At 42.2% G+C, this 18,179-nt stretch overlaps 1 protein-coding gene across 2 annotated transcripts in view; it reads right to left on the bottom strand.

Moving 5' to 3' along the window:
• DZANK1 (double zinc ribbon and ankyrin repeat domains 1) overlaps nt 1–18,179 on the bottom strand; it is a 69,308-nt gene that overhangs the window by 22,822 nt on the left and 28,307 nt on the right. For both annotated transcript variants that reach the window (XM_082431679.1, XM_082431680.1), the window contains exons 9-12: nt 17,483–17,596; nt 9,117–9,209; nt 1,942–2,106; nt 393–600 (exon numbers count right to left, since the gene is read on the bottom strand). In XM_082431679.1, the coding sequence (XP_082287805.1) occupies nt 393–600; nt 1,942–2,106; nt 9,117–9,209; nt 17,483–17,596 (580 nt within the window). The remainder of the gene's footprint in view (nt 1–392; nt 601–1,941; nt 2,107–9,116; nt 9,210–17,482; nt 17,597–18,179) is intronic.

Raw genomic sequence — 18,179 nt, 5'->3', positions numbered from 1 at the left:
CAGTGGTGATGGTTGTACTGCTCATGTACTAAATGCCACTGAATTGTACCCTTTAAAATGGTTAAGATGGTGAATTTTATGTCATGTGAATTTTGCCACAATAGAAAAAGAGATTATGGCAGCCAGCAGTAACGACGCAGACTAAGCACATTTCTGTGTTAGTAGTACACATTCTTATGTGCGACTTCATTTACCAACACGACAACGGGGCTAAGAGTCAAAACATGCTAAAAGTTTAAGGAAGTGCTATTATTCACACAAAGCAAAATTACTTGAAAAAAGAAAAATAAAGGCACTTCTTGTACATAAAAATGAATCGAAAGGAAGATAAAAAACGGAATTTTCTTTCAGGGAAAGAGTGGGTTCCCTTCTGAGAGGAGAGGGTGTCTCACCTCTCCCTGGGCTGACGGCTGTGAGGAGAGGTTTATGGTCACTCATTTTCTCCTGTCTCTGCTTCTGAGAAGCCATTTCCAGTTCTTTTTTTGCCAGGAGGGTCCCAGATGGGTAGAACAGGCCAGTGGTCTGTGTGCCCACATCCTTCTTAGGCCCAGCATCAGGCTTGGGCAAAGGAACATTGAGGGGCTGCCAGGCAGATCGAGGCTGTATGAGCAAGGCAGAAAACATAAAAAAAAAAAAAAAAACCAAACCAAAAACTATAATGTAAATTAATTAATTCTCCATTTTATCACAGAAAACAATTCTAATCAGGAGTAAAAGTATCTCCAAAAGATTGTACTTTGAATTAAAAGGGGTTTTCAGGCCTTGCCTCACCTTCTTTGCTTGTTTTTCCCAGCAACTCTCAGCCTGAACCTTGAAGCCAGCCCCACCCCTTGTCCACTGACTGTCTCAAATTCGGCAAATCAACTGATGCTCCCTGTCCTGCCGCCTGAGGTCTGGAAATCTATCCTCTCAGCTCTACAATCCAGAGGAGCATAGACTTTACTACCCATCCACACTCAACTACTGGGCACCAACATCTTCTGTGAGACACTCTCCTGCATCTGGGCCTGGGGACCTGAGAGGACCACCATGTAAGGATGTGTACGTTGCACACTGCACAAAAGCACTGCATCTAAAGGGGTAATATTCACATAGTGGACATTGTATGTTTGCATATTTATTAGGACAATTTTTATGGTAAAGAAAATGTCTAACAAAATTAGTAAATTACAATCAATTTCCAACAAATGGCAGTCAATTGTCTTGAGAAAAAAAACACCATGTCTCATTTGCACAAAGGTGCCACCTCGGTTATTGGCAGTCCCGCGATCTGTAAGTGTTTTCATTTGGGTTAAGAAACCATGAACTCCCTAAAATGATGCAAAGTTGCTGAGTGCACGTGCATTCTCTCTAACAATCATCAATCTTCAAATTCTTCTAATGAAGAGATTTGAAGAATCTAAAGAAGAGAAGAAACCCGAAAAGTCTTTCTGTAGCTTAGGCAAATTCATAAAAGTCTAACACAAGGCTGGTTACAGATTAAGTCCTTCTGAAAATAACCTTGTGAGATTTTCCTCAAATATGCCCAGTTGTTATAAGTGGCGAAAGCAATTTTACGAACCCAATATAAGTTTTCTAAAATATAAAAGAGCAGGGGGAAAGTTCTTGGCGTGCTACATAAGAAATTCACGAGACGAGAGTACATTCTATCCCATGTATTTTAAAGCTCCCTAATGACATTACATCTATTACCTTGCACACGCAGTTAGACCTCGATTTACTACAGATAAATGCATATTTACATCTTTGAATTCTGAAGAAATCACTCGAGTGTTTAAAACATAATGTGGTTGAAGTTATTTACACACCCAGTTGAAAGTCCACGAGAAAGGTCTAAGTGTTTCGGCTCTCTTCCCCTGGGTTGGCTCACAGGGTGGAGAACACAAATTCAGAACCACAACCCCTTCCTGGGTCCAGTTCTTACTACCATGGAGGCCTCACCTCAGCAAAAGGGCCAGGTTCTCCAGCAGCTGGAACCAAGCTGTTCTCCACACTAGGTCTTGCCAAGGACTTCACGTAAATACCACAGGAGCCACAGAATCGTGCAGATGGGTGATTGCTGGCTCCACATTTATAACAAACGGAGTAGCAAGTTGCAACGCCAGGCTAGAGGACAGAAAATACTTTTATATTTTCATGAATATCAGAGACACAATTTTCCCATACAATTTACGCCCATACCGTACAATCTGCCGCCATCCAAAGAACACAGGCCCATACCCTCTGACCCTGTAATTCTACCTTCTAGGAATTTATCCTACAGATGGACAAATTCACAAAGAAGTATATTCAAGACCATTCCCTGCAGGATTGTGGTTTTAGAGGAAGTAACTGGAAACAGCCCTAAACGTCCAGCACCAGGGGATGGTCTAAACGCACCACGGGACATACAGACAGCAGAAAAAATGAGGAGGCTACTAACGAGATACACGGCTAGGAGCAAAGAACCGGGTCTGTGTTCATATTAAACTACCAGTTACTTATTAAGGCATCAAATGGCTGAAAGAAGACCTCAGAAAGTGGGTAACAGTGATTACCTCTGGGGGTAGGAGCCGTGGGATTAGGACGGGAAGGGAGACTAACCCTTCACACGAAACCTCTTGCATTATTTACAGGTGACCCTTACTCCAATAAATAATTTTGAGTGTTTCATTAAAAAGGTAAGCAGACAATTCATAAAAGAAGAAAACACCAGGAGTCAACAGATGAGTGAAAAGGTTTAACCTCAAAAAATGCAGATGAAAACAGCAATGAGAGACCTTCTCAATCTGAGAGAACTAATGATCTCTGTCTGCAGATTCTTAGGGAAATAGGTGCTAGGACCCAAATCCCAAGAAGCGATTTCAGCAAGGCTGTGGAAGGGAGGAGCCTGGCTCTGGGGCGGCCCTGAGGCAAAGAGAAGCTGTGTTAAAACCCCCATGGAGGGCTTCCCCGGTGGCACAGTGGTTGAGAATCTGCCTGCTAATGCAGGGGACAAGGGTTCGAGCCCTGGTCTGGGAAGATCCCACATGCCGCGGAGCAACTGGGCTCGTGAGCTGCAACTACTGAGCCTGCGCGTCTGGAGCCTGTGCTCCACAACAAGAGAGGCCGCGATAGTGAGAGGCCCGCGCACCGCGATGAAGAGTGGTCCCCGCTTGCCACAACTAGAGAAAGCCCTAGCACAGAAACGAAGACCCAACATAGCAATCAATCAATCAATCAATAAATCTTAAAAAAAAAAAAAAACCCATGGAGGCTCCCTATCAAACTCAGAAGCAAGCTTCCCCTGCTCTCACGTGGACGGGTGGACACAGGGCCATACAGGCGGGTCAGCACTCCAATCCCCCTCCCAATCCAGAAGAGAAGGAAGCCCCAAACCAGTGCAAACCCTGGAAATACGGTACTTCTGCCCCAAAGGGTAAAACTATGATGAGCTTCACCAGTGAATGAATTAGAACAAAGAGCATGCGCTCCTTCACGCAAAGTCGATGAAACTGGTACCTCACATATCTTGAAGCCCCCGTTACCTGGCACGCCAAAGGCAGCGTGCCCACCGCCCTCGCTGTGAGGATGTTACTCGAGAAAAAGCCCGAGGAGAGGGGGCGGCCTGAGGGGTCACGGCTGAGGCTCACCCTCTCTCCTTCGGACTCTGGTTTCCATCTGGAAACGTCAACTTACTTGCCACTCCTGACACAGGAGAAGAAGTATTTTCTTTGGGGGAGGGAGTTGGGGTTGTCTCGTGAGACTTTCTGAGACTCCGGCAGGCGGACCTGAACTAGAATCTTTGCTCCCCCGAAGGGAGGAGCTGGCACGGGGGCGCCCTGGTCGGCTCTGTTTACAGATGAGGGAAAGCGAGGCACCGAGGGGCTGAGCCCCGAGATCTGAAGCCAGGCCAGCCGACTCTACGCCATAGCCTGGCTTTCATCCACGACTCCATGCAGCCCCTTCAACACAGTGGCTCCTCGCGGGGGCGCTCCTGCGGCGGGATCTCACCTGGTTAAGCGCAGCGCAGTCCGCAGGAGGGCTCAGCACAGGGTCAGGCTCCCTGTGTCAGCTTCCTTCCCACCAGACCTGATTTCCTGAAGGGAAAGGACTCTCATTTCACACTTCTCCCCACAAGCACAGGACCTGGGACACTGGCACCTGGGCGCCATTCAAGTAGTTACTGAATGAATCAATCGATCAATGAATAACTGACTCCATTGATCACGGAATGTGTGCACACATTATAGAAAGTGTTTATTAAGGATAATTTTTCCTCAAAGAAAACTATGCGCCCAGTGTATCCTGTTTTACTTCAGGGACTGTTCTGTTGTCCTAAGACAGACATCTATCCAGAAAGAGGCTACACCAGCTCCCAACATCCACAGATTCTGAGAAAGAAGACCCCTTTTGTATATACTTATCCTCGCCCCATTTATGTGCAATTAAAGGAAGACTCTTTGGGATAAAATCAAAGGAGAAACCCTTTGGAAACTTTTCCTTCAGACTTAAATTTATCCTGCTGTTAAAGCAGGGTTTTGATACAAAACTTGCTAATCTGGGTTTCTAAATACAAAGCCTTCAGACCTTTCATTGAAATGCACAGTGATTCAGTTATACATATATACATTCATACGTATATGTGTGTGTGTGTGTGTACATATATATATATATATATTCTTTTTTCTCTTAATTTCTTTATAAGCCATACAGTTGTTTAAAACATAAACCACAACATTCTTGAAGGGTTTATGACATATAAAGTTGTAAAATGTATAACTGTAACATAAAGGATGGGGGAAAGGATATGAACCTATAGAGTTGCAAGACTTCTGTATTTAACCTGATGTGGTACAATAATAACTACTTAGACTAAAAAGTTAAAAATGTATATTTTAATCACTAGGGCAACTACTAAAAAATAATGCCAAGAAATACAGCTAAAAAGCCAACAAGAATATTAAAATATTATTCCAAAAAGTATTCAAAAACCCCCAAAAGGCAAGAAAGTAGGAACAAAGGAAACAAAACAGATGGGAAAACTAAAAATCAATAATCAATAATAAAATGGTAGATCAAAAACCAAACATATCAATAATTATGTTAACCTTTGATGGATAAAACATTCCACTTAAAAGGCAGAAATTATCACAATGGATTTTTTTTAAAAAAGGAAAAACCAAAAAAACACAAAATTTAAAAATTTAAAAAATAAAAAGGAAAAACAACTATATGGAAGCCACAGACAAAGTCCAACTATATAGGCTGAAAGTAAATACATAGATAAAAATATTCCATGTAAACAATAAAAAAGAAGGCTGGAGTGGTTCTGTATCAATATAGGATGAAACAAGTTTAGGGGGAAAAATGTATTATAAGAGATAAAGAGGGAAATTTCATAACAATAAAGGTTAGATTCACCAGGAAGACACAACAATAAAAAATGTTTATGTGCTTAACAAAATACATGATGCAAATAGTGACAGAATTAAAGACACAAGTAAACAATTCCAGAATCATTGTTGGAGGTTTTAATACCCCTTTCTCAGCATTTATCAGAACAATTAGAATATGATCAGCAAAGACATATAAGATCTGTGCAACATTACACTTTGACTTCATTTATATTTATAGAATACCCACAACAACAGAACACACTTTTTAGTGCAGCTGGTATGTTTTCCAGGTTAGACTATATACTGGGCCATAAAACAATTTTCATTGACTGAAAATAACTCAAATCATACAGGGTATGTTCTCTGACTATAATGGAATAAAATTATAAATAAGTAACAATAAGATAAGGGAAACCCCATATATTTGGAAATTAAAGAACCAACCTATAAATAAATCATAGGTCAAAGGAGAAATCACAAGGGATGTTAGAAAATATACTTTAATAAAATTTTAATAAAACTAAACTGAATTATAATAAAAATACAACTTACATAAATTTGTGGAATATTGCTAAAGAAGTTCTTAGAGATAAATTTGTAGTCTCTTTTTAAAAAGAAGAAAAATTTTAAATCAAAGATTTGAATTCTCACCTTAAGAAATCAGAAAAAGAATATTAAATAAAATCTAAAACAAAGAGAAGAAAGGAAACAATAAAGAGCAAAATTCCAAAAAATGAAACCAAAAAAAATAGAGAAAATCAATGAACCAGAAGCTAGTTCTCTGAAAAGATCAATAAAAGTTTTAAGTCTCTACAGGACTTCCCTGGTGGTGCAGTGGTTAAGAATCCACCTGCCAGTGCAGGGGACACGGGTTCGAGCCCTGGTCTGGGAAGATCCCACATGCCAAGGAGCAACTAAGCCCATGCGCCACAACTACTGAGCCTGTGCTCTAGAGCTCGTGAGCCACAACTACTGAGCCCATGTGCCACAACTACTGAAGCCTGTGCACCTAGAGCCCGTGCTCCACAACAAGAGAAGCCACCACAACGAGAAGCCCACGCACCGCAATGAAGAGTAGCCCCCCTCGCCGCAACTAGAGAAAGCCCACATGCAACAAAGACCCAACACAGCCAAAAATAAATAAATAAATAAATTTAAAAAAATTATAAGTCTCTAGCTGGAGAGAGAGACTGAGAAAAAGAGAGAAAAGGCGGGAGAGAGGATGAGAGAGAGAGAGGAAACTGATAACACAAATTACAAACATCTGGAACGAAAGAGGCAGTCGCACTACAGATCCTACAGACATTAAAATGGTACAGAGGGGATGTCATGAAAAAATGCCTGATAATACCAAGTGTTGGTGACAATGCAGAGAAACGGGAACCTCCATATCTCACTGGTAGGAATGTAAAACAGTATAGACACTTTGGGAAAAAAGTACGGCAACATCTTATAAAATTAAAGAGGAACTTAGATGGAACCAGCAATCCCAGTCCTGTGTATTTACCCAAGAGAAATGAAAACTACGTCCACACACAAACTTGCACGTGGAATGTTCACAGCAGCATTATTCACAATAGCCTGAAACTGGAAACAACCCAAGTCCCTGTTAACTGATGAATGGATGAATTCGTCATATTATATCCATACGGTGGAATAGTACTCAATGATCAAAAATTTTTTTAAATTAATACATACAACATGAATGAACCTCGAAACATTACGGTAAGGGAAGGAAATCAAACACACACACACAAGAGCTACATACTTCCTTAAAAGGTAATGCCACAGTGTCCAAAGGGATGAGTATTTTCTGGGGCTGGTGATTATGGGAGGGGCTCAGCTGCCAAGGAACATGAGGAAACTTTTTACGGTAACAGGACTGTTCTGTATCTTTACAGCGGTGGTGGTTTAAATGACTGTATATAACTACCAACAGTCATTAACCTGTAAAATTAAAATAGGTGAGTTTTCTTGCTTATAAACAATACCTCTATAAAACTTGGAACAAAAAGAGTTCCTTCAAATCAGGTAGTCTTAGACTGTCAGTAATTAGACACAGCATTAACAGATACCTTGGGGAATTCCCTGGCCATCTAGTGGTTAAGACTCTGCGCTTCCACAGCAGGGGTGCACGGGTCCCAAACCTGGTCGGGGAACTAAGATCCCACAAGCCACGCGGTGTGGCCAATAAAAAAAAAAAAAAAAAAAAAGATATCTTGGCCAACCTACCTGTTAAGGGGTGAATTGTTGTAAATCAACAATTAAAAAGAAAAATTTAAATAAAAAGCAGAGAAAAGAAGTTACAAGTATATGAAAAACAAAGATTTTTTTAAAGGTAAATTGTGTCTCCTCCAAAGAGGAGTCCTAACCCCAGCACCTGTGGTTAAATTTTTTCTTAAAAAAATGTGACATTATTTGGAAATAGGGTCTTTACAGAGGTAATCAAGTTATTATAAAATGAGGTCATTAGGGGGGGCCCTAATCCAGTATGACTGGTGTCCTTATAAAAAAGGGAGACAGAGAGACACACACCCAGAGGGAAGAGGGTGTGAAGTCATACAGGGAGAAGGCGGCCAGGTGACTGGGGTGATGCACTCCACAGGGAGCTGGAGAGAGTTCCTTCCCTAGAGCGTCATGGACGACAGGGCTCTGGCAGCACCTTGATTCTGGACTTCAGGTGCCCAAAACTGTGAGACGATGAAATTCTGCTGTTTCCAGCCACTCGGTTTGCGGTACTTTGTGTTGGCGGCCCCGGGATCGCAACCCCCTGCCTGCTGATACTAACGTGCTGACTACACTGATCATCACATGCTCGTCCAGCTTCCCAAGTAATTGCTCCGAGATGAGAACAAACCCCCCTAACAGAGAGAAATATTATACAACGGCCCCAAGGAAGCAAGTATTTTTCTTCTAAATTGGCTAGTAAATGCCGACTTCTTCATGGGATTGTTAGGCCAGGGCAAGAGGCACCAGGAAGTAATTTTAAACTTCATCAGAACATTTTATAAACATAAAACAGATCAGCTACACGGAACCTATTCACTATATTTAAATTCCTTCATTTTAAACACTCAAGTTAGGCTGGCAGGAAACCCAACGATGGGTGCCCACCATGCTCTCAATTTCAAAACACAGCAGGCACACTGTGGGATTGAGTCTCTTTTTGATTAAAGCCTCATTTCACTTAAGTGCTGAAAACTCACTTATTTTTGTTTAAAATACTACCTATAGTTGTTACCAGCACTTGTACTTTGCAACTTGCTTTCCTAGGATCCAGGATTTGGGACTTGACATGTAGTATAAAATCAGTATGTGTACATTTTGCTTATTGATATGCTGTGATCTGAGGGAATCTGAAATGTTTTACCAAAATAAAGTTTAAATTTTTTCTTACAAAAACAAAACAAAACAAAAACAAAAAAACACAGCAGGCACAGTCCACACAGACGTGCCTGCCTGTGAGTGAAATGTGAACGGCCCCTGCCCCACTGGCTGCCACCAGCCTTCCATGCAGTCACTAAATGAAATTGTAAGGAATTGCTGACTTGATTGAATCACTGTGAAGACTTTGAAAACAGTTTTGTACTGGTGAACATAGAAATGTTGCTTTCACTTTACCATGAGCAGCTTCTTTTGGTCTCTCCCCTCTCCTCCCCTACAAACTTCCTCTCCCCTCTGCAGATTATATTTCTTATCACTAACACTGAACATTTATCAGTCATTAAAATACAGGACTGGCACATGCAGTCAACCTACCTCTTGTGATGAAGGCAGGGGACCCTCACAGGTGACACAGTATCTCAGGTGAGCAGGGTTCCCTGTGCCACAGGTGCGGCAGATCACTTTCTCCTTGAAAACAGAGAATGAGAAATACGTGTTTCCATGGAGGCTCTCTAATTTCTTCACAGATAAATGTATTCATTTTTCCTGCCAATTCATCTGCATAGTATAGCATACTAGGACAAAAGGGTGTTAATAAGGTGGAATAATATAAGAGGTACTTTATCTACCACCATGATGATTAGCAGTCGATATTCTGATGATTTCATGATCTAAAACTTATCTTTCAAAATAACTTACATGGAACACAAGTTTGAATACACACACACACACACCATGCAAAAAGGGAAACCATATGTAGCTATGCTGATTTGAAGTGGCATCTGTAGGTTGATTCAAGTTTAAGGTTTTATTTCAAGGCATGATACTCTGAAAGCCATGAAAGCCAGAATTGAGAAGTTTCATATTTATTTAATCATGCTTTTTATTTCTTTCTCTTATTCAGTATTTAGTATGTAAATTCTTTAAGTCCAATAAATCAAAGTACTGTTCAAAAAAAAAGAAAGAAAGAAATAGGTGTTCCTCTGAGCAAACAGCTGTGCAAGGAAATCATTAAGCAGTCTTTCCAGCCGATCAGCCAGCTAGAGACCCTACACTAACACCCAGACCCTGAAATTGGATTTAGGATTTAGGAATTATTACAACATAAATAGTGTCAGACAAATGAACATAGTTTTGAAAGAAACAAACCCCAAAATGAAAAAACTGAAAAAGAGTATTCATCTGGCCTTAGGAAGGCAAATTGACTATGTTGCACTGCTTCTGAGTTATTATTTTTTTCATTGTGGAAACTGTGTTACTTGGTAGGCTCCATCTCCTGGCTTCAACAATAAACAGGAAGGCCCAAGACCAGCAAAAGAGTATATGTTTACAAGTAACCTAGTTCTTGGCCTGGGGTCTACCCCACGGGGCTTTATATTAAATGTGAATTAGATTTGCTCTGTAGTTTCTCACTTAGAAATGGAAAAGTAAAAAGACCGTCTTAGAAAATGGGTCATAAGTTCAACCTTCTGAGTCAGGAATCTGGGGATAAGTTGCAATACAGAAAACAACAAGAGAAAAAGAAAAGATGGTTAACACAGCCTAGCCAGAGTTCGGCCATGGTAGGTTGGTAACTAACATCTGTTTAGTCACTGGACTATTCTGCAGAACCCCCCTGTCCTTTCCAAGTCTTCCTCAAGTCCCACTTACGTAAAAGACCCCAAGGTCTTCCTAGGAACCAGAGCCAGCTCGGGAAACCACAGTTCCCAGCCCAGAGAACGCCTCAAGGGCAGAGGCCGACTCACTGCTCCTCAAAATGGCAGAGAACCATAGACTTGCTCTCCGTGGGTCCTGACACCCCCTGGTTCCAGCTTTCTTCCCAGTTGCTTAAGGTCCCCAAAGCATTGTAATCTGCAATCATCAGAGCTTTTCTGTGAGATTTAAGGCAGTGATCTTCCTGATCTGGTAGAGTCCACTGAGAAGTGAAACAAATTTCCTGCCCCTCAGTTAAAATACAGTGAGATCAAATGAAAATAATCCATCTGTTTGGTGCAGGAAATATTCTAGAAAGAGAAAACTATAAACTAAGCAAAACTGCTTACTTATTAAGTCCAACGGCCCTCAATTTGCAGGGCCCACAATCTAAAACTAGTATGTCCTGGGACTTCCCTGGTGGCTCAGAAGATAAGACTCCACACACCCAATGCAGGAGGCTCAGGTTCGATCCCTGGTCAGGGAACTAGATCCCACATGCATGCCGCAACTAAGACTTCGCATGCCGCAACTAAGACTTCGCCACAACCAAGGAGCCCATGTGCTGCAACTAAGATCTGGTGCAACCCAATAAATAAATAAATAAATAAATAAATAAATAAATAAATGGGTAAACTTTTAAAAAATAAAAAAATAAATAAAACTAGTATGTCCTCCATAGCTGCCATTTGTGTACGTGTGTGTGTGTGTTTGTGTGTGTGTGGTGAGAGCACCTGGAATCTACTCTCTTAGCAAATTTCCAGTATACAAAGATGGATATGTTAATTAGCTTGACTGAAATAATCATTTCACTCTGTATATGTATATCAAAACATCACCACCTTAAAGATGAAATTTTTATGAAAATAAATAAATAAATAAATAATGAAAACTAGCATGATAGGGGCTTCCTTGGTGGCTCAGTGGTTAAGAACCCGCCTGCCAATGCAGGGGATATAGGCTCGAGCCCTGGTCCGGGAAGATGCCACATGCCGCGGAGCATCTAAGCCCGTGCGCCACAACTACTGAGCCTGCGTTCTAGAGCCCGTGAACCACAACTACTGAGCCCGCGTGCCACAGCTACTGAAGCCCGCATGCCTAGAGCCCGTGCTCCACAACAAGAGAAGCCACCACAGTGAGAAGCCCATGCACCGCAACAAAGTGCAGCCCCTGCTCACCGCAACTAGAGAAAGTCTGCACATAGCAACAAAGACCCGATGCAGCCTAAAATAAATAAATTGATTAAAAGAAAAAACAACTAGCATGACATAACTCTGCCCAATCCAAACTAACTCTGCCCAATCCCAATACTGCCTTGCAAAACTCTCTTTAAACAGAGTGAAGTAAGTCAGAAAGAGAAAAACAAGTATCGTATATTAATGCATATATGTGGAACCTAGAAAAATGGTACAGATGAACCGGTTTGCAGGGCAGAAATAGAGATGCAGACATAGAGAACAAACGTTTGGACACCAAGGGGGGAAAGCAGCAGGGGTGGTGGTGGTGGTGCGATGAATTGGGAGATTGGGATTGACATATATACATATATTAACATGTATAAAATAGATAACTAATAAGAACCTGCTGTATAAAAAAATAAAGTTAAAAAAAAATTTTTTTTTGAATTTAATAATCTTTGTTTTTTAGAGCAGTTTAAGGTCCACGTCAAAACTGAGCAGACATTACAGGGAGTTCCCATATACACCCCTGTCCACACACACAACCCCCCACTATGAACATCCCGCACCAGATGGTGCATTTGTCACAACCAATGAACCTACACCGGCACATCCTCATCTCCCAAAGCTCACAGTTTACCTTAGGCTGCATTCCTGTCAAATTCTCTTTAAAATCGCCCAACCGCAGTACTGAAACCCTATAAATACCCTTCCCCATCTTCTCTCTTCTGAGATGCTGCTAAGATGGTCAAAGTGGTGGTTTATCTCACTGTATTAGGTCCAGTAAGCACAGCCTTCTTGGTCGACAGGCTTTCCTCATGGTTTCTGGGGTGGCTTTTTGACACCACGTGGCTCACTTCTTGAAGAGCAGTGACCATGACCTTGTATCACAATCACTACATCATAGATTCATGTATGTCCGTAGGGACGATGTGGGACTCAGGCCACCACCAGACAGCCTTAATGAGGAGCCTAAACATTTTACAACAAGCACTTTACAAAAAGCCAGTACCCTCATTTGCTGCCTCACCCACAGCATTGGCAACACAACGACCAGCTGAACGGTTCCAAGCAATTTCGTGGACCTGGCTTAGTCACTGGGGTAAAACTTTTCCTTACAAAGCAGCTGGAAGATGAGAACAATTTTCTAATCTCCCAAATGACAAGCTTTAATTGACACAAACCAGTAGGTAGTGGCAAACTTAATCTCAAAGCGGATTTTGTAAGATGCCAAGGTCAACTTGACACACAGCTGTGGTTACACTGGCATTAGCCCTGAATCATTGGGCGAGGGGCTGGGGTCTCATAGGAGGTACCTGTGCCCTCGCTGTGTGAGTCACCAGACCTCTTTCAGAGTAATGACTTCACGAGGATCCCAGCCCTAAGCCTCACAGATTCCAGGAACCCCAGACACAAGGGGAGTCCTGGAGCTAAAACTTGTGTTGCTAGTTAGAGCCAGAAGGAAGCGGAAGGTCTCTTTCTAAACGAGTTCATGTGTTCTGGTGAAAGGGGAGATGCTGACATTAGTCTTCAACTGTAGAAAACGGCCAAAGGGATGCCTTTGTTTTTTGTAAAAGAGAGAAAGAAAGAAAGAACGAAAGAGGGACTTCCCTGGTGGCGCAGTGGTTAAGAATCCACCTGCCAATGAGGCGACACAAGTTCGAGCCCTGGTCTGGGAAGATCCCACATGCCGTGGAGCAACTAAGCCTGTGAGCCACAACTACTGAGCCTGCACTCTAGAGCCCGCGAGCCACAACTACTGAAGCCTGTGTGCCTAGAGCCTGTGCTCTGCAACAAGGAGAAGCCACCACAATGGAAGCCCGTGCACTGCAAAGAAGAGTAGCCCACACTCTCCGCAACTAGAGAAAGCCCGTGGGCAGCAATGAAGACCCAACGTAGCCATAAATAAATAAATAAATAAATAAATTTATTTTAAAAAAAAGAAAGAAAGAAAGAAAAGGGAGGGAGGGAGGCAGGAAGAGGCAAACAAACAAAACCAAATTTAAATGTGTGAATATACATAAATATGTTTCTGTGCATCTAGAAAAATACATAGAAGGACACTCACTAAGCTGCTGTCATTGGTTATTTCAGGGGATAGAAATAGAGGTGGGGGGCTTCCCTGGTGGCACAGTGGTTAAGAATCCGCCTGCCAATGCAGGGGACACGGGTTCGATCCCTGGTCTGGGAAGATCCCACATGCCATGGAGCAACTAAGCCCGTGTGCCACAACTACTGAAGCCCGCGTGCCTAGAGCCCGTGCTCCACAACAAGAGAAGCCACCGCAATGAGAAGCCCGCGCACCACAACAAAGAGTAGCCCCTGCACGCCACAACTAGAGAAAGTCCGTGCACAGCAGCAAAGACCCAACGCAGCCAAAAACAAAAATAAATAAAATAAATAAATTTAAAAAAAAGAAAAGAAAAAGAAATAGAGGTGGGGTGGGGAAATTACACACTTCATTGTGTATCTTTGGACTATTTCACGTGTTACTGAAAATTAGAAAATTTTAAAAAACATAAAATCCTCTCCTATTCTGAAATACAGGCCAGAGGATAAAAGAAGAAACTCCTGCTACTATATCTTCTAATCCTGGCAGTAGAAAAAAGTATCTGATGCAGCAAAATTCCTCAGCGTTGACAAGGGCTTTACATCAACAAGAGAGAAGCCTGCCACAGTGGGTGGGTCTGTCTGCATCACAGCAGGAAGAGGCCCAATAGTGCTTTGTGCACTTTGTGGAGTGAGATGGAGACCAACCTAGAAATGGGAGGGAGGCATCAACTGGCCTTGCTGGCGCTTTGGGGAGGGAAGGCACGCTGGCTTCCATGAGCAGCTTACACAGGTGTTCCCACTGACCTTAGAGGAGGCTCTCTGGGTGAGAATGTGATCTAAAAATCTGTCGCCCTTGTAACATCTGGGAAAGCCACTGGGATGAAGATTTCCAACCAGGGTCCTTCTGTGTGTAGCAGCAATACTGAATGTCCTGTCGTAAAAATCAGGCATTTCCCACCAGATCAGATGTTACGGTGACAAAGGTCTCTCTAAAAACCAAGTCTGATTAAAAGCCATCCTTGCTTTTAACCCTCCATATGGCAAATGCCTGTGCCTCCTACAACTTCTGTTCAGATGACACCCCCTCTTCAAAGCTGTCCCTGGCCCTGGCCCCCGACAAGAGCTGACGAATCCTCCTCTGTGCCCCCTGCCACCATGGCAAGCGGGGGCCCAGATCACTGGGGCAGTGGGTGCAGGGGTCACAGCCCGGGGAATGCAGTGAGCAGAGCCCTAGAGGGTGGTCCGGGAAGCAGCAGCTGGTGAAGCCACATCAAAAGGTGCCTTTGAAAAAGCTCCTCAGTACCTGAGGGCTGGCATGGGAGGGGCAAGGTGGAACCCAGAGAAACTGGGTGAACCTGAAGGAAGGTTTATGGCTGCGCCTTGGTGAGGGATGCCAGCTGCCTGGGGACCTCGCTCCTTCCTCAGGCTCCTTCCCCTAATCGTCCCTGTTCAGTGACCCTACAGCAGGTGTCCAGCGACTGCTTCTCAGGCTCACACCATTGCCTGTGCCACCTGGCACTGCTGGGAGCTCAGACTTATTCCAGTAAATTCTTAGGGTGCAGAATGTATTGTGTACGTGGTAAAGTACAAAAAAAAGAAGAAGATGGAGTGCCAAGAGTGACCCAAATGCTTTGGTAAAAGCAGCACAACTAAAGCAGTATAATAGTATAAGACGTACAGCTGTTGAAGTCATGTCTTTATTAAAAACAATAGTAAATCGTATGAGTCCAATGTTAAAACAGACAAAACACCAGGGAAAAAAACACCGTGCCAACAGAAATGGTCATGAGATTCTCACTTCTGGAGATAATGATAAATGTACCCTAAATCATTATTTCCTAAGATCTTGAGAAAGTTAATGTTTCAGAGAGCCCTTTATTGAAGCTGTGCCTATTTGAGGCATTTTTAGCTAATGTGAAGCTTGGGTACTCAGTAATTTCATGATTCCCTTTGAAAACTCAACATCAGAAGTCAAATAGGCTTGATTTTCTAAATTTCATCTTTGAATTATCAGTTGATTTCCTCATTATAAGGTATATGTTCTGCCTTTGGCCCATTGATAGAGTAGAAATCAGTTTCAAGTGATTGTCTCTCTCTCATCAAAACTGTACTTTAAAAAGGGGTCACTCTCAGGAATAAAGACGCAGACGTAGAGAATGGACTTGAGGACATGGAGAGGGGGAAGGGTAAGCTGGGACGAAGTGAGAGAGTAGCACTGACATATATACACTACCAAATGTAAAATAGATAGCTAGTGGGAAGCAGCTGCACAGCACAGGGAGATCAGCTCGGTGCTTTGTGACCACCTAGAGGGATGGGATAGGGAGGGAGGGTGGGAGGGAGATGCAAGAGGGAGGGGATATGGGGATATATGTATGCATATAGTTGATTCACTTTGTTATACAGCAGAAACTAACACAATATTGTAAAGCAATTATACCCCAATAGAGATGTTAAAAAAAAAGAGAGAAGGCAAAAAAAAAAAAAAAAAAAAAGGGGGTCACTCCTGGATTTGACGCTCCTAATCACTATAGAAGTCCTACGTTTATCATCAACAGAGGACTTACTTATACCTTTGTACCCCCTGTCTTTCCACAACATGGGAAGAACTCTGGGTTTCAAATGCTGAAGGTGGCATGATATATACTGAACTTGGCTCTCAGCCAGCACTTACCCCTATTCCTCCTGTTTTGAATGGTTCAAAGGGTTGGAAATGATATTATCCTCAAATATCCCGGATAATGTAAATATTAGTGAGAACAGGTGCTGCTGTGATTGACAGAACAGCCAAAATCATGGTGACTTAAACAAGAGAGAAGCTGGTGTCTCACTCTCATGTATAAGAAGTTTGGAGACAGCCCTCCAGGGCTGCATGGTGGCTTCCTGCAGTGACTTCTAAAGTTTCTTAAGATTGAAAATAGTCATCAAACAAAAAGATTAGTAAATTTTCATCTACCTGACTTTGGCCCAGCCAGTTCTTCAAAATCTCACTTCTGAAGGTTTACTTAGCCTGGGATACTTTTGAACATTTTTTTCACAGTGAAGGGGAGCTGGGACATGCAAGAAAAAGTGGACTTACCTTTTCTCTCATAAACTTTGCCCACATAGACTCCACAAGGTCATTTTCGGAGTGTTACAGTTCTAATTGTACGTTAAGTCCACGCACTTCCCTTACTGATAAAAATTCTTGCTTTTTTAATCCCCAAAGTTACCTTTATTAAGTCTATTTCATCCTCTAGTGACCTTTACTTGAGGTCAAGTAAAAAGGAGGTGAATGGGACCATAAATTGAAAAATGGAGAAAAGATACAGCTGTATGTTCAATAATTCTACAAAAAAAAATTTTCATGGCATGACGTCATTTGTCTAACAAGATTTTTTTAATGTTCATGATGATACTTAACTTTTTCATCCATGTGACTAGCTGTAATCCTTCTTTTTTACGTAATAGAGACCGATAATCAAACAAAGCAAATGAAAACATGAAGTGACTTTAAGGACAAGATGAAGAATCAATATTAATTACAATGTTCGATTTTAAATATATGAAGTAAACAACAGTCTGTGTTAGCTGCAGTGCAATTTGTCCTCCAAATCCATGTTCAGGGAACACATTTCTGTGTATCTCTTGATATTTAGATCCTACTGGCAAGTTAAACTCTTGGGCAGATGCCTTTCCAAAAATGAGAGTGGATTTTGTTCACAGGTATTAGCTTATCAATTGTTAGCCAATTCCATCAGCTGAAGAAAGATGTTTAATGGTTCGAACATTAATTTCTAGGTGTTTTAGTCACACTTTTACAGATTCACATTTCATTACCTTCAAGCGGGGGTTGGCCTGTGGCTGCAGCTGTGGAGCGAGAGGAGCCTCACAGACCACACAGATGGGCGTATTCATGGGCACCAGGTTTTCACATTCTGCACATAAGCCCATCTGCACAAAGAAAGAGGTCAGGTTGGCAAAAACTCAAGGTATAAGTAGATCTTAAAATGTAAGGTTTAATTTGCTTTTGTAAAAATTTCTTTTAAATAATTACCACTTTTATTCTTATTTCTTTCCTATTAAAGTAAAAACATGTTTATTGTAGAAAAGAGAGGTGTAAAGAAAAGAAAAGATAGCTTACAGCATGATGGAGTGAGGAAATCGACACATCTTCTCTCCAAAAAGCAATTATAAAGTTGGGTAAAACTTAAAAAATTCTGAAAGTCAACCAAAGACAGACAACAAACTGAAAAGTAGTGAACTTCGGGCAAGGACACCGCACGTCTGTTGGGTCTTGCTTGGGCTGTCCCCATCCTCCTCCAGCTCCGTCAGCGTGGAAGCTCCACAGAGCAGGGAGGGCTGTAAAAAGCAGCAGCTTTGCGGCTGCTGACGGGCAGGGCTCGTGTGATTTGGAGCGCGGTTAAGGTGATGATCTCAGTGGCAAGCAAACAGCGAGGACAGTGGGTCCACTAGCCTGAGCTCACGGTCCTGTTTGGGGCAACTGATGAACCAGCAACTAACCAGGGACTTGACA

Source organism: Balaenoptera physalus (assembly GCF_965194825.1).
Source record: "Balaenoptera physalus genome assembly, chromosome: 16".
In the NCBI taxonomy this organism is placed as follows: Eukaryota; Metazoa; Chordata; class Mammalia; order Artiodactyla; family Balaenopteridae; genus Balaenoptera; species Balaenoptera physalus.
The sequence above is the reverse complement of the archived record's forward strand: the minus strand, read 5'-3'. Positions and strand labels throughout refer to the sequence as shown.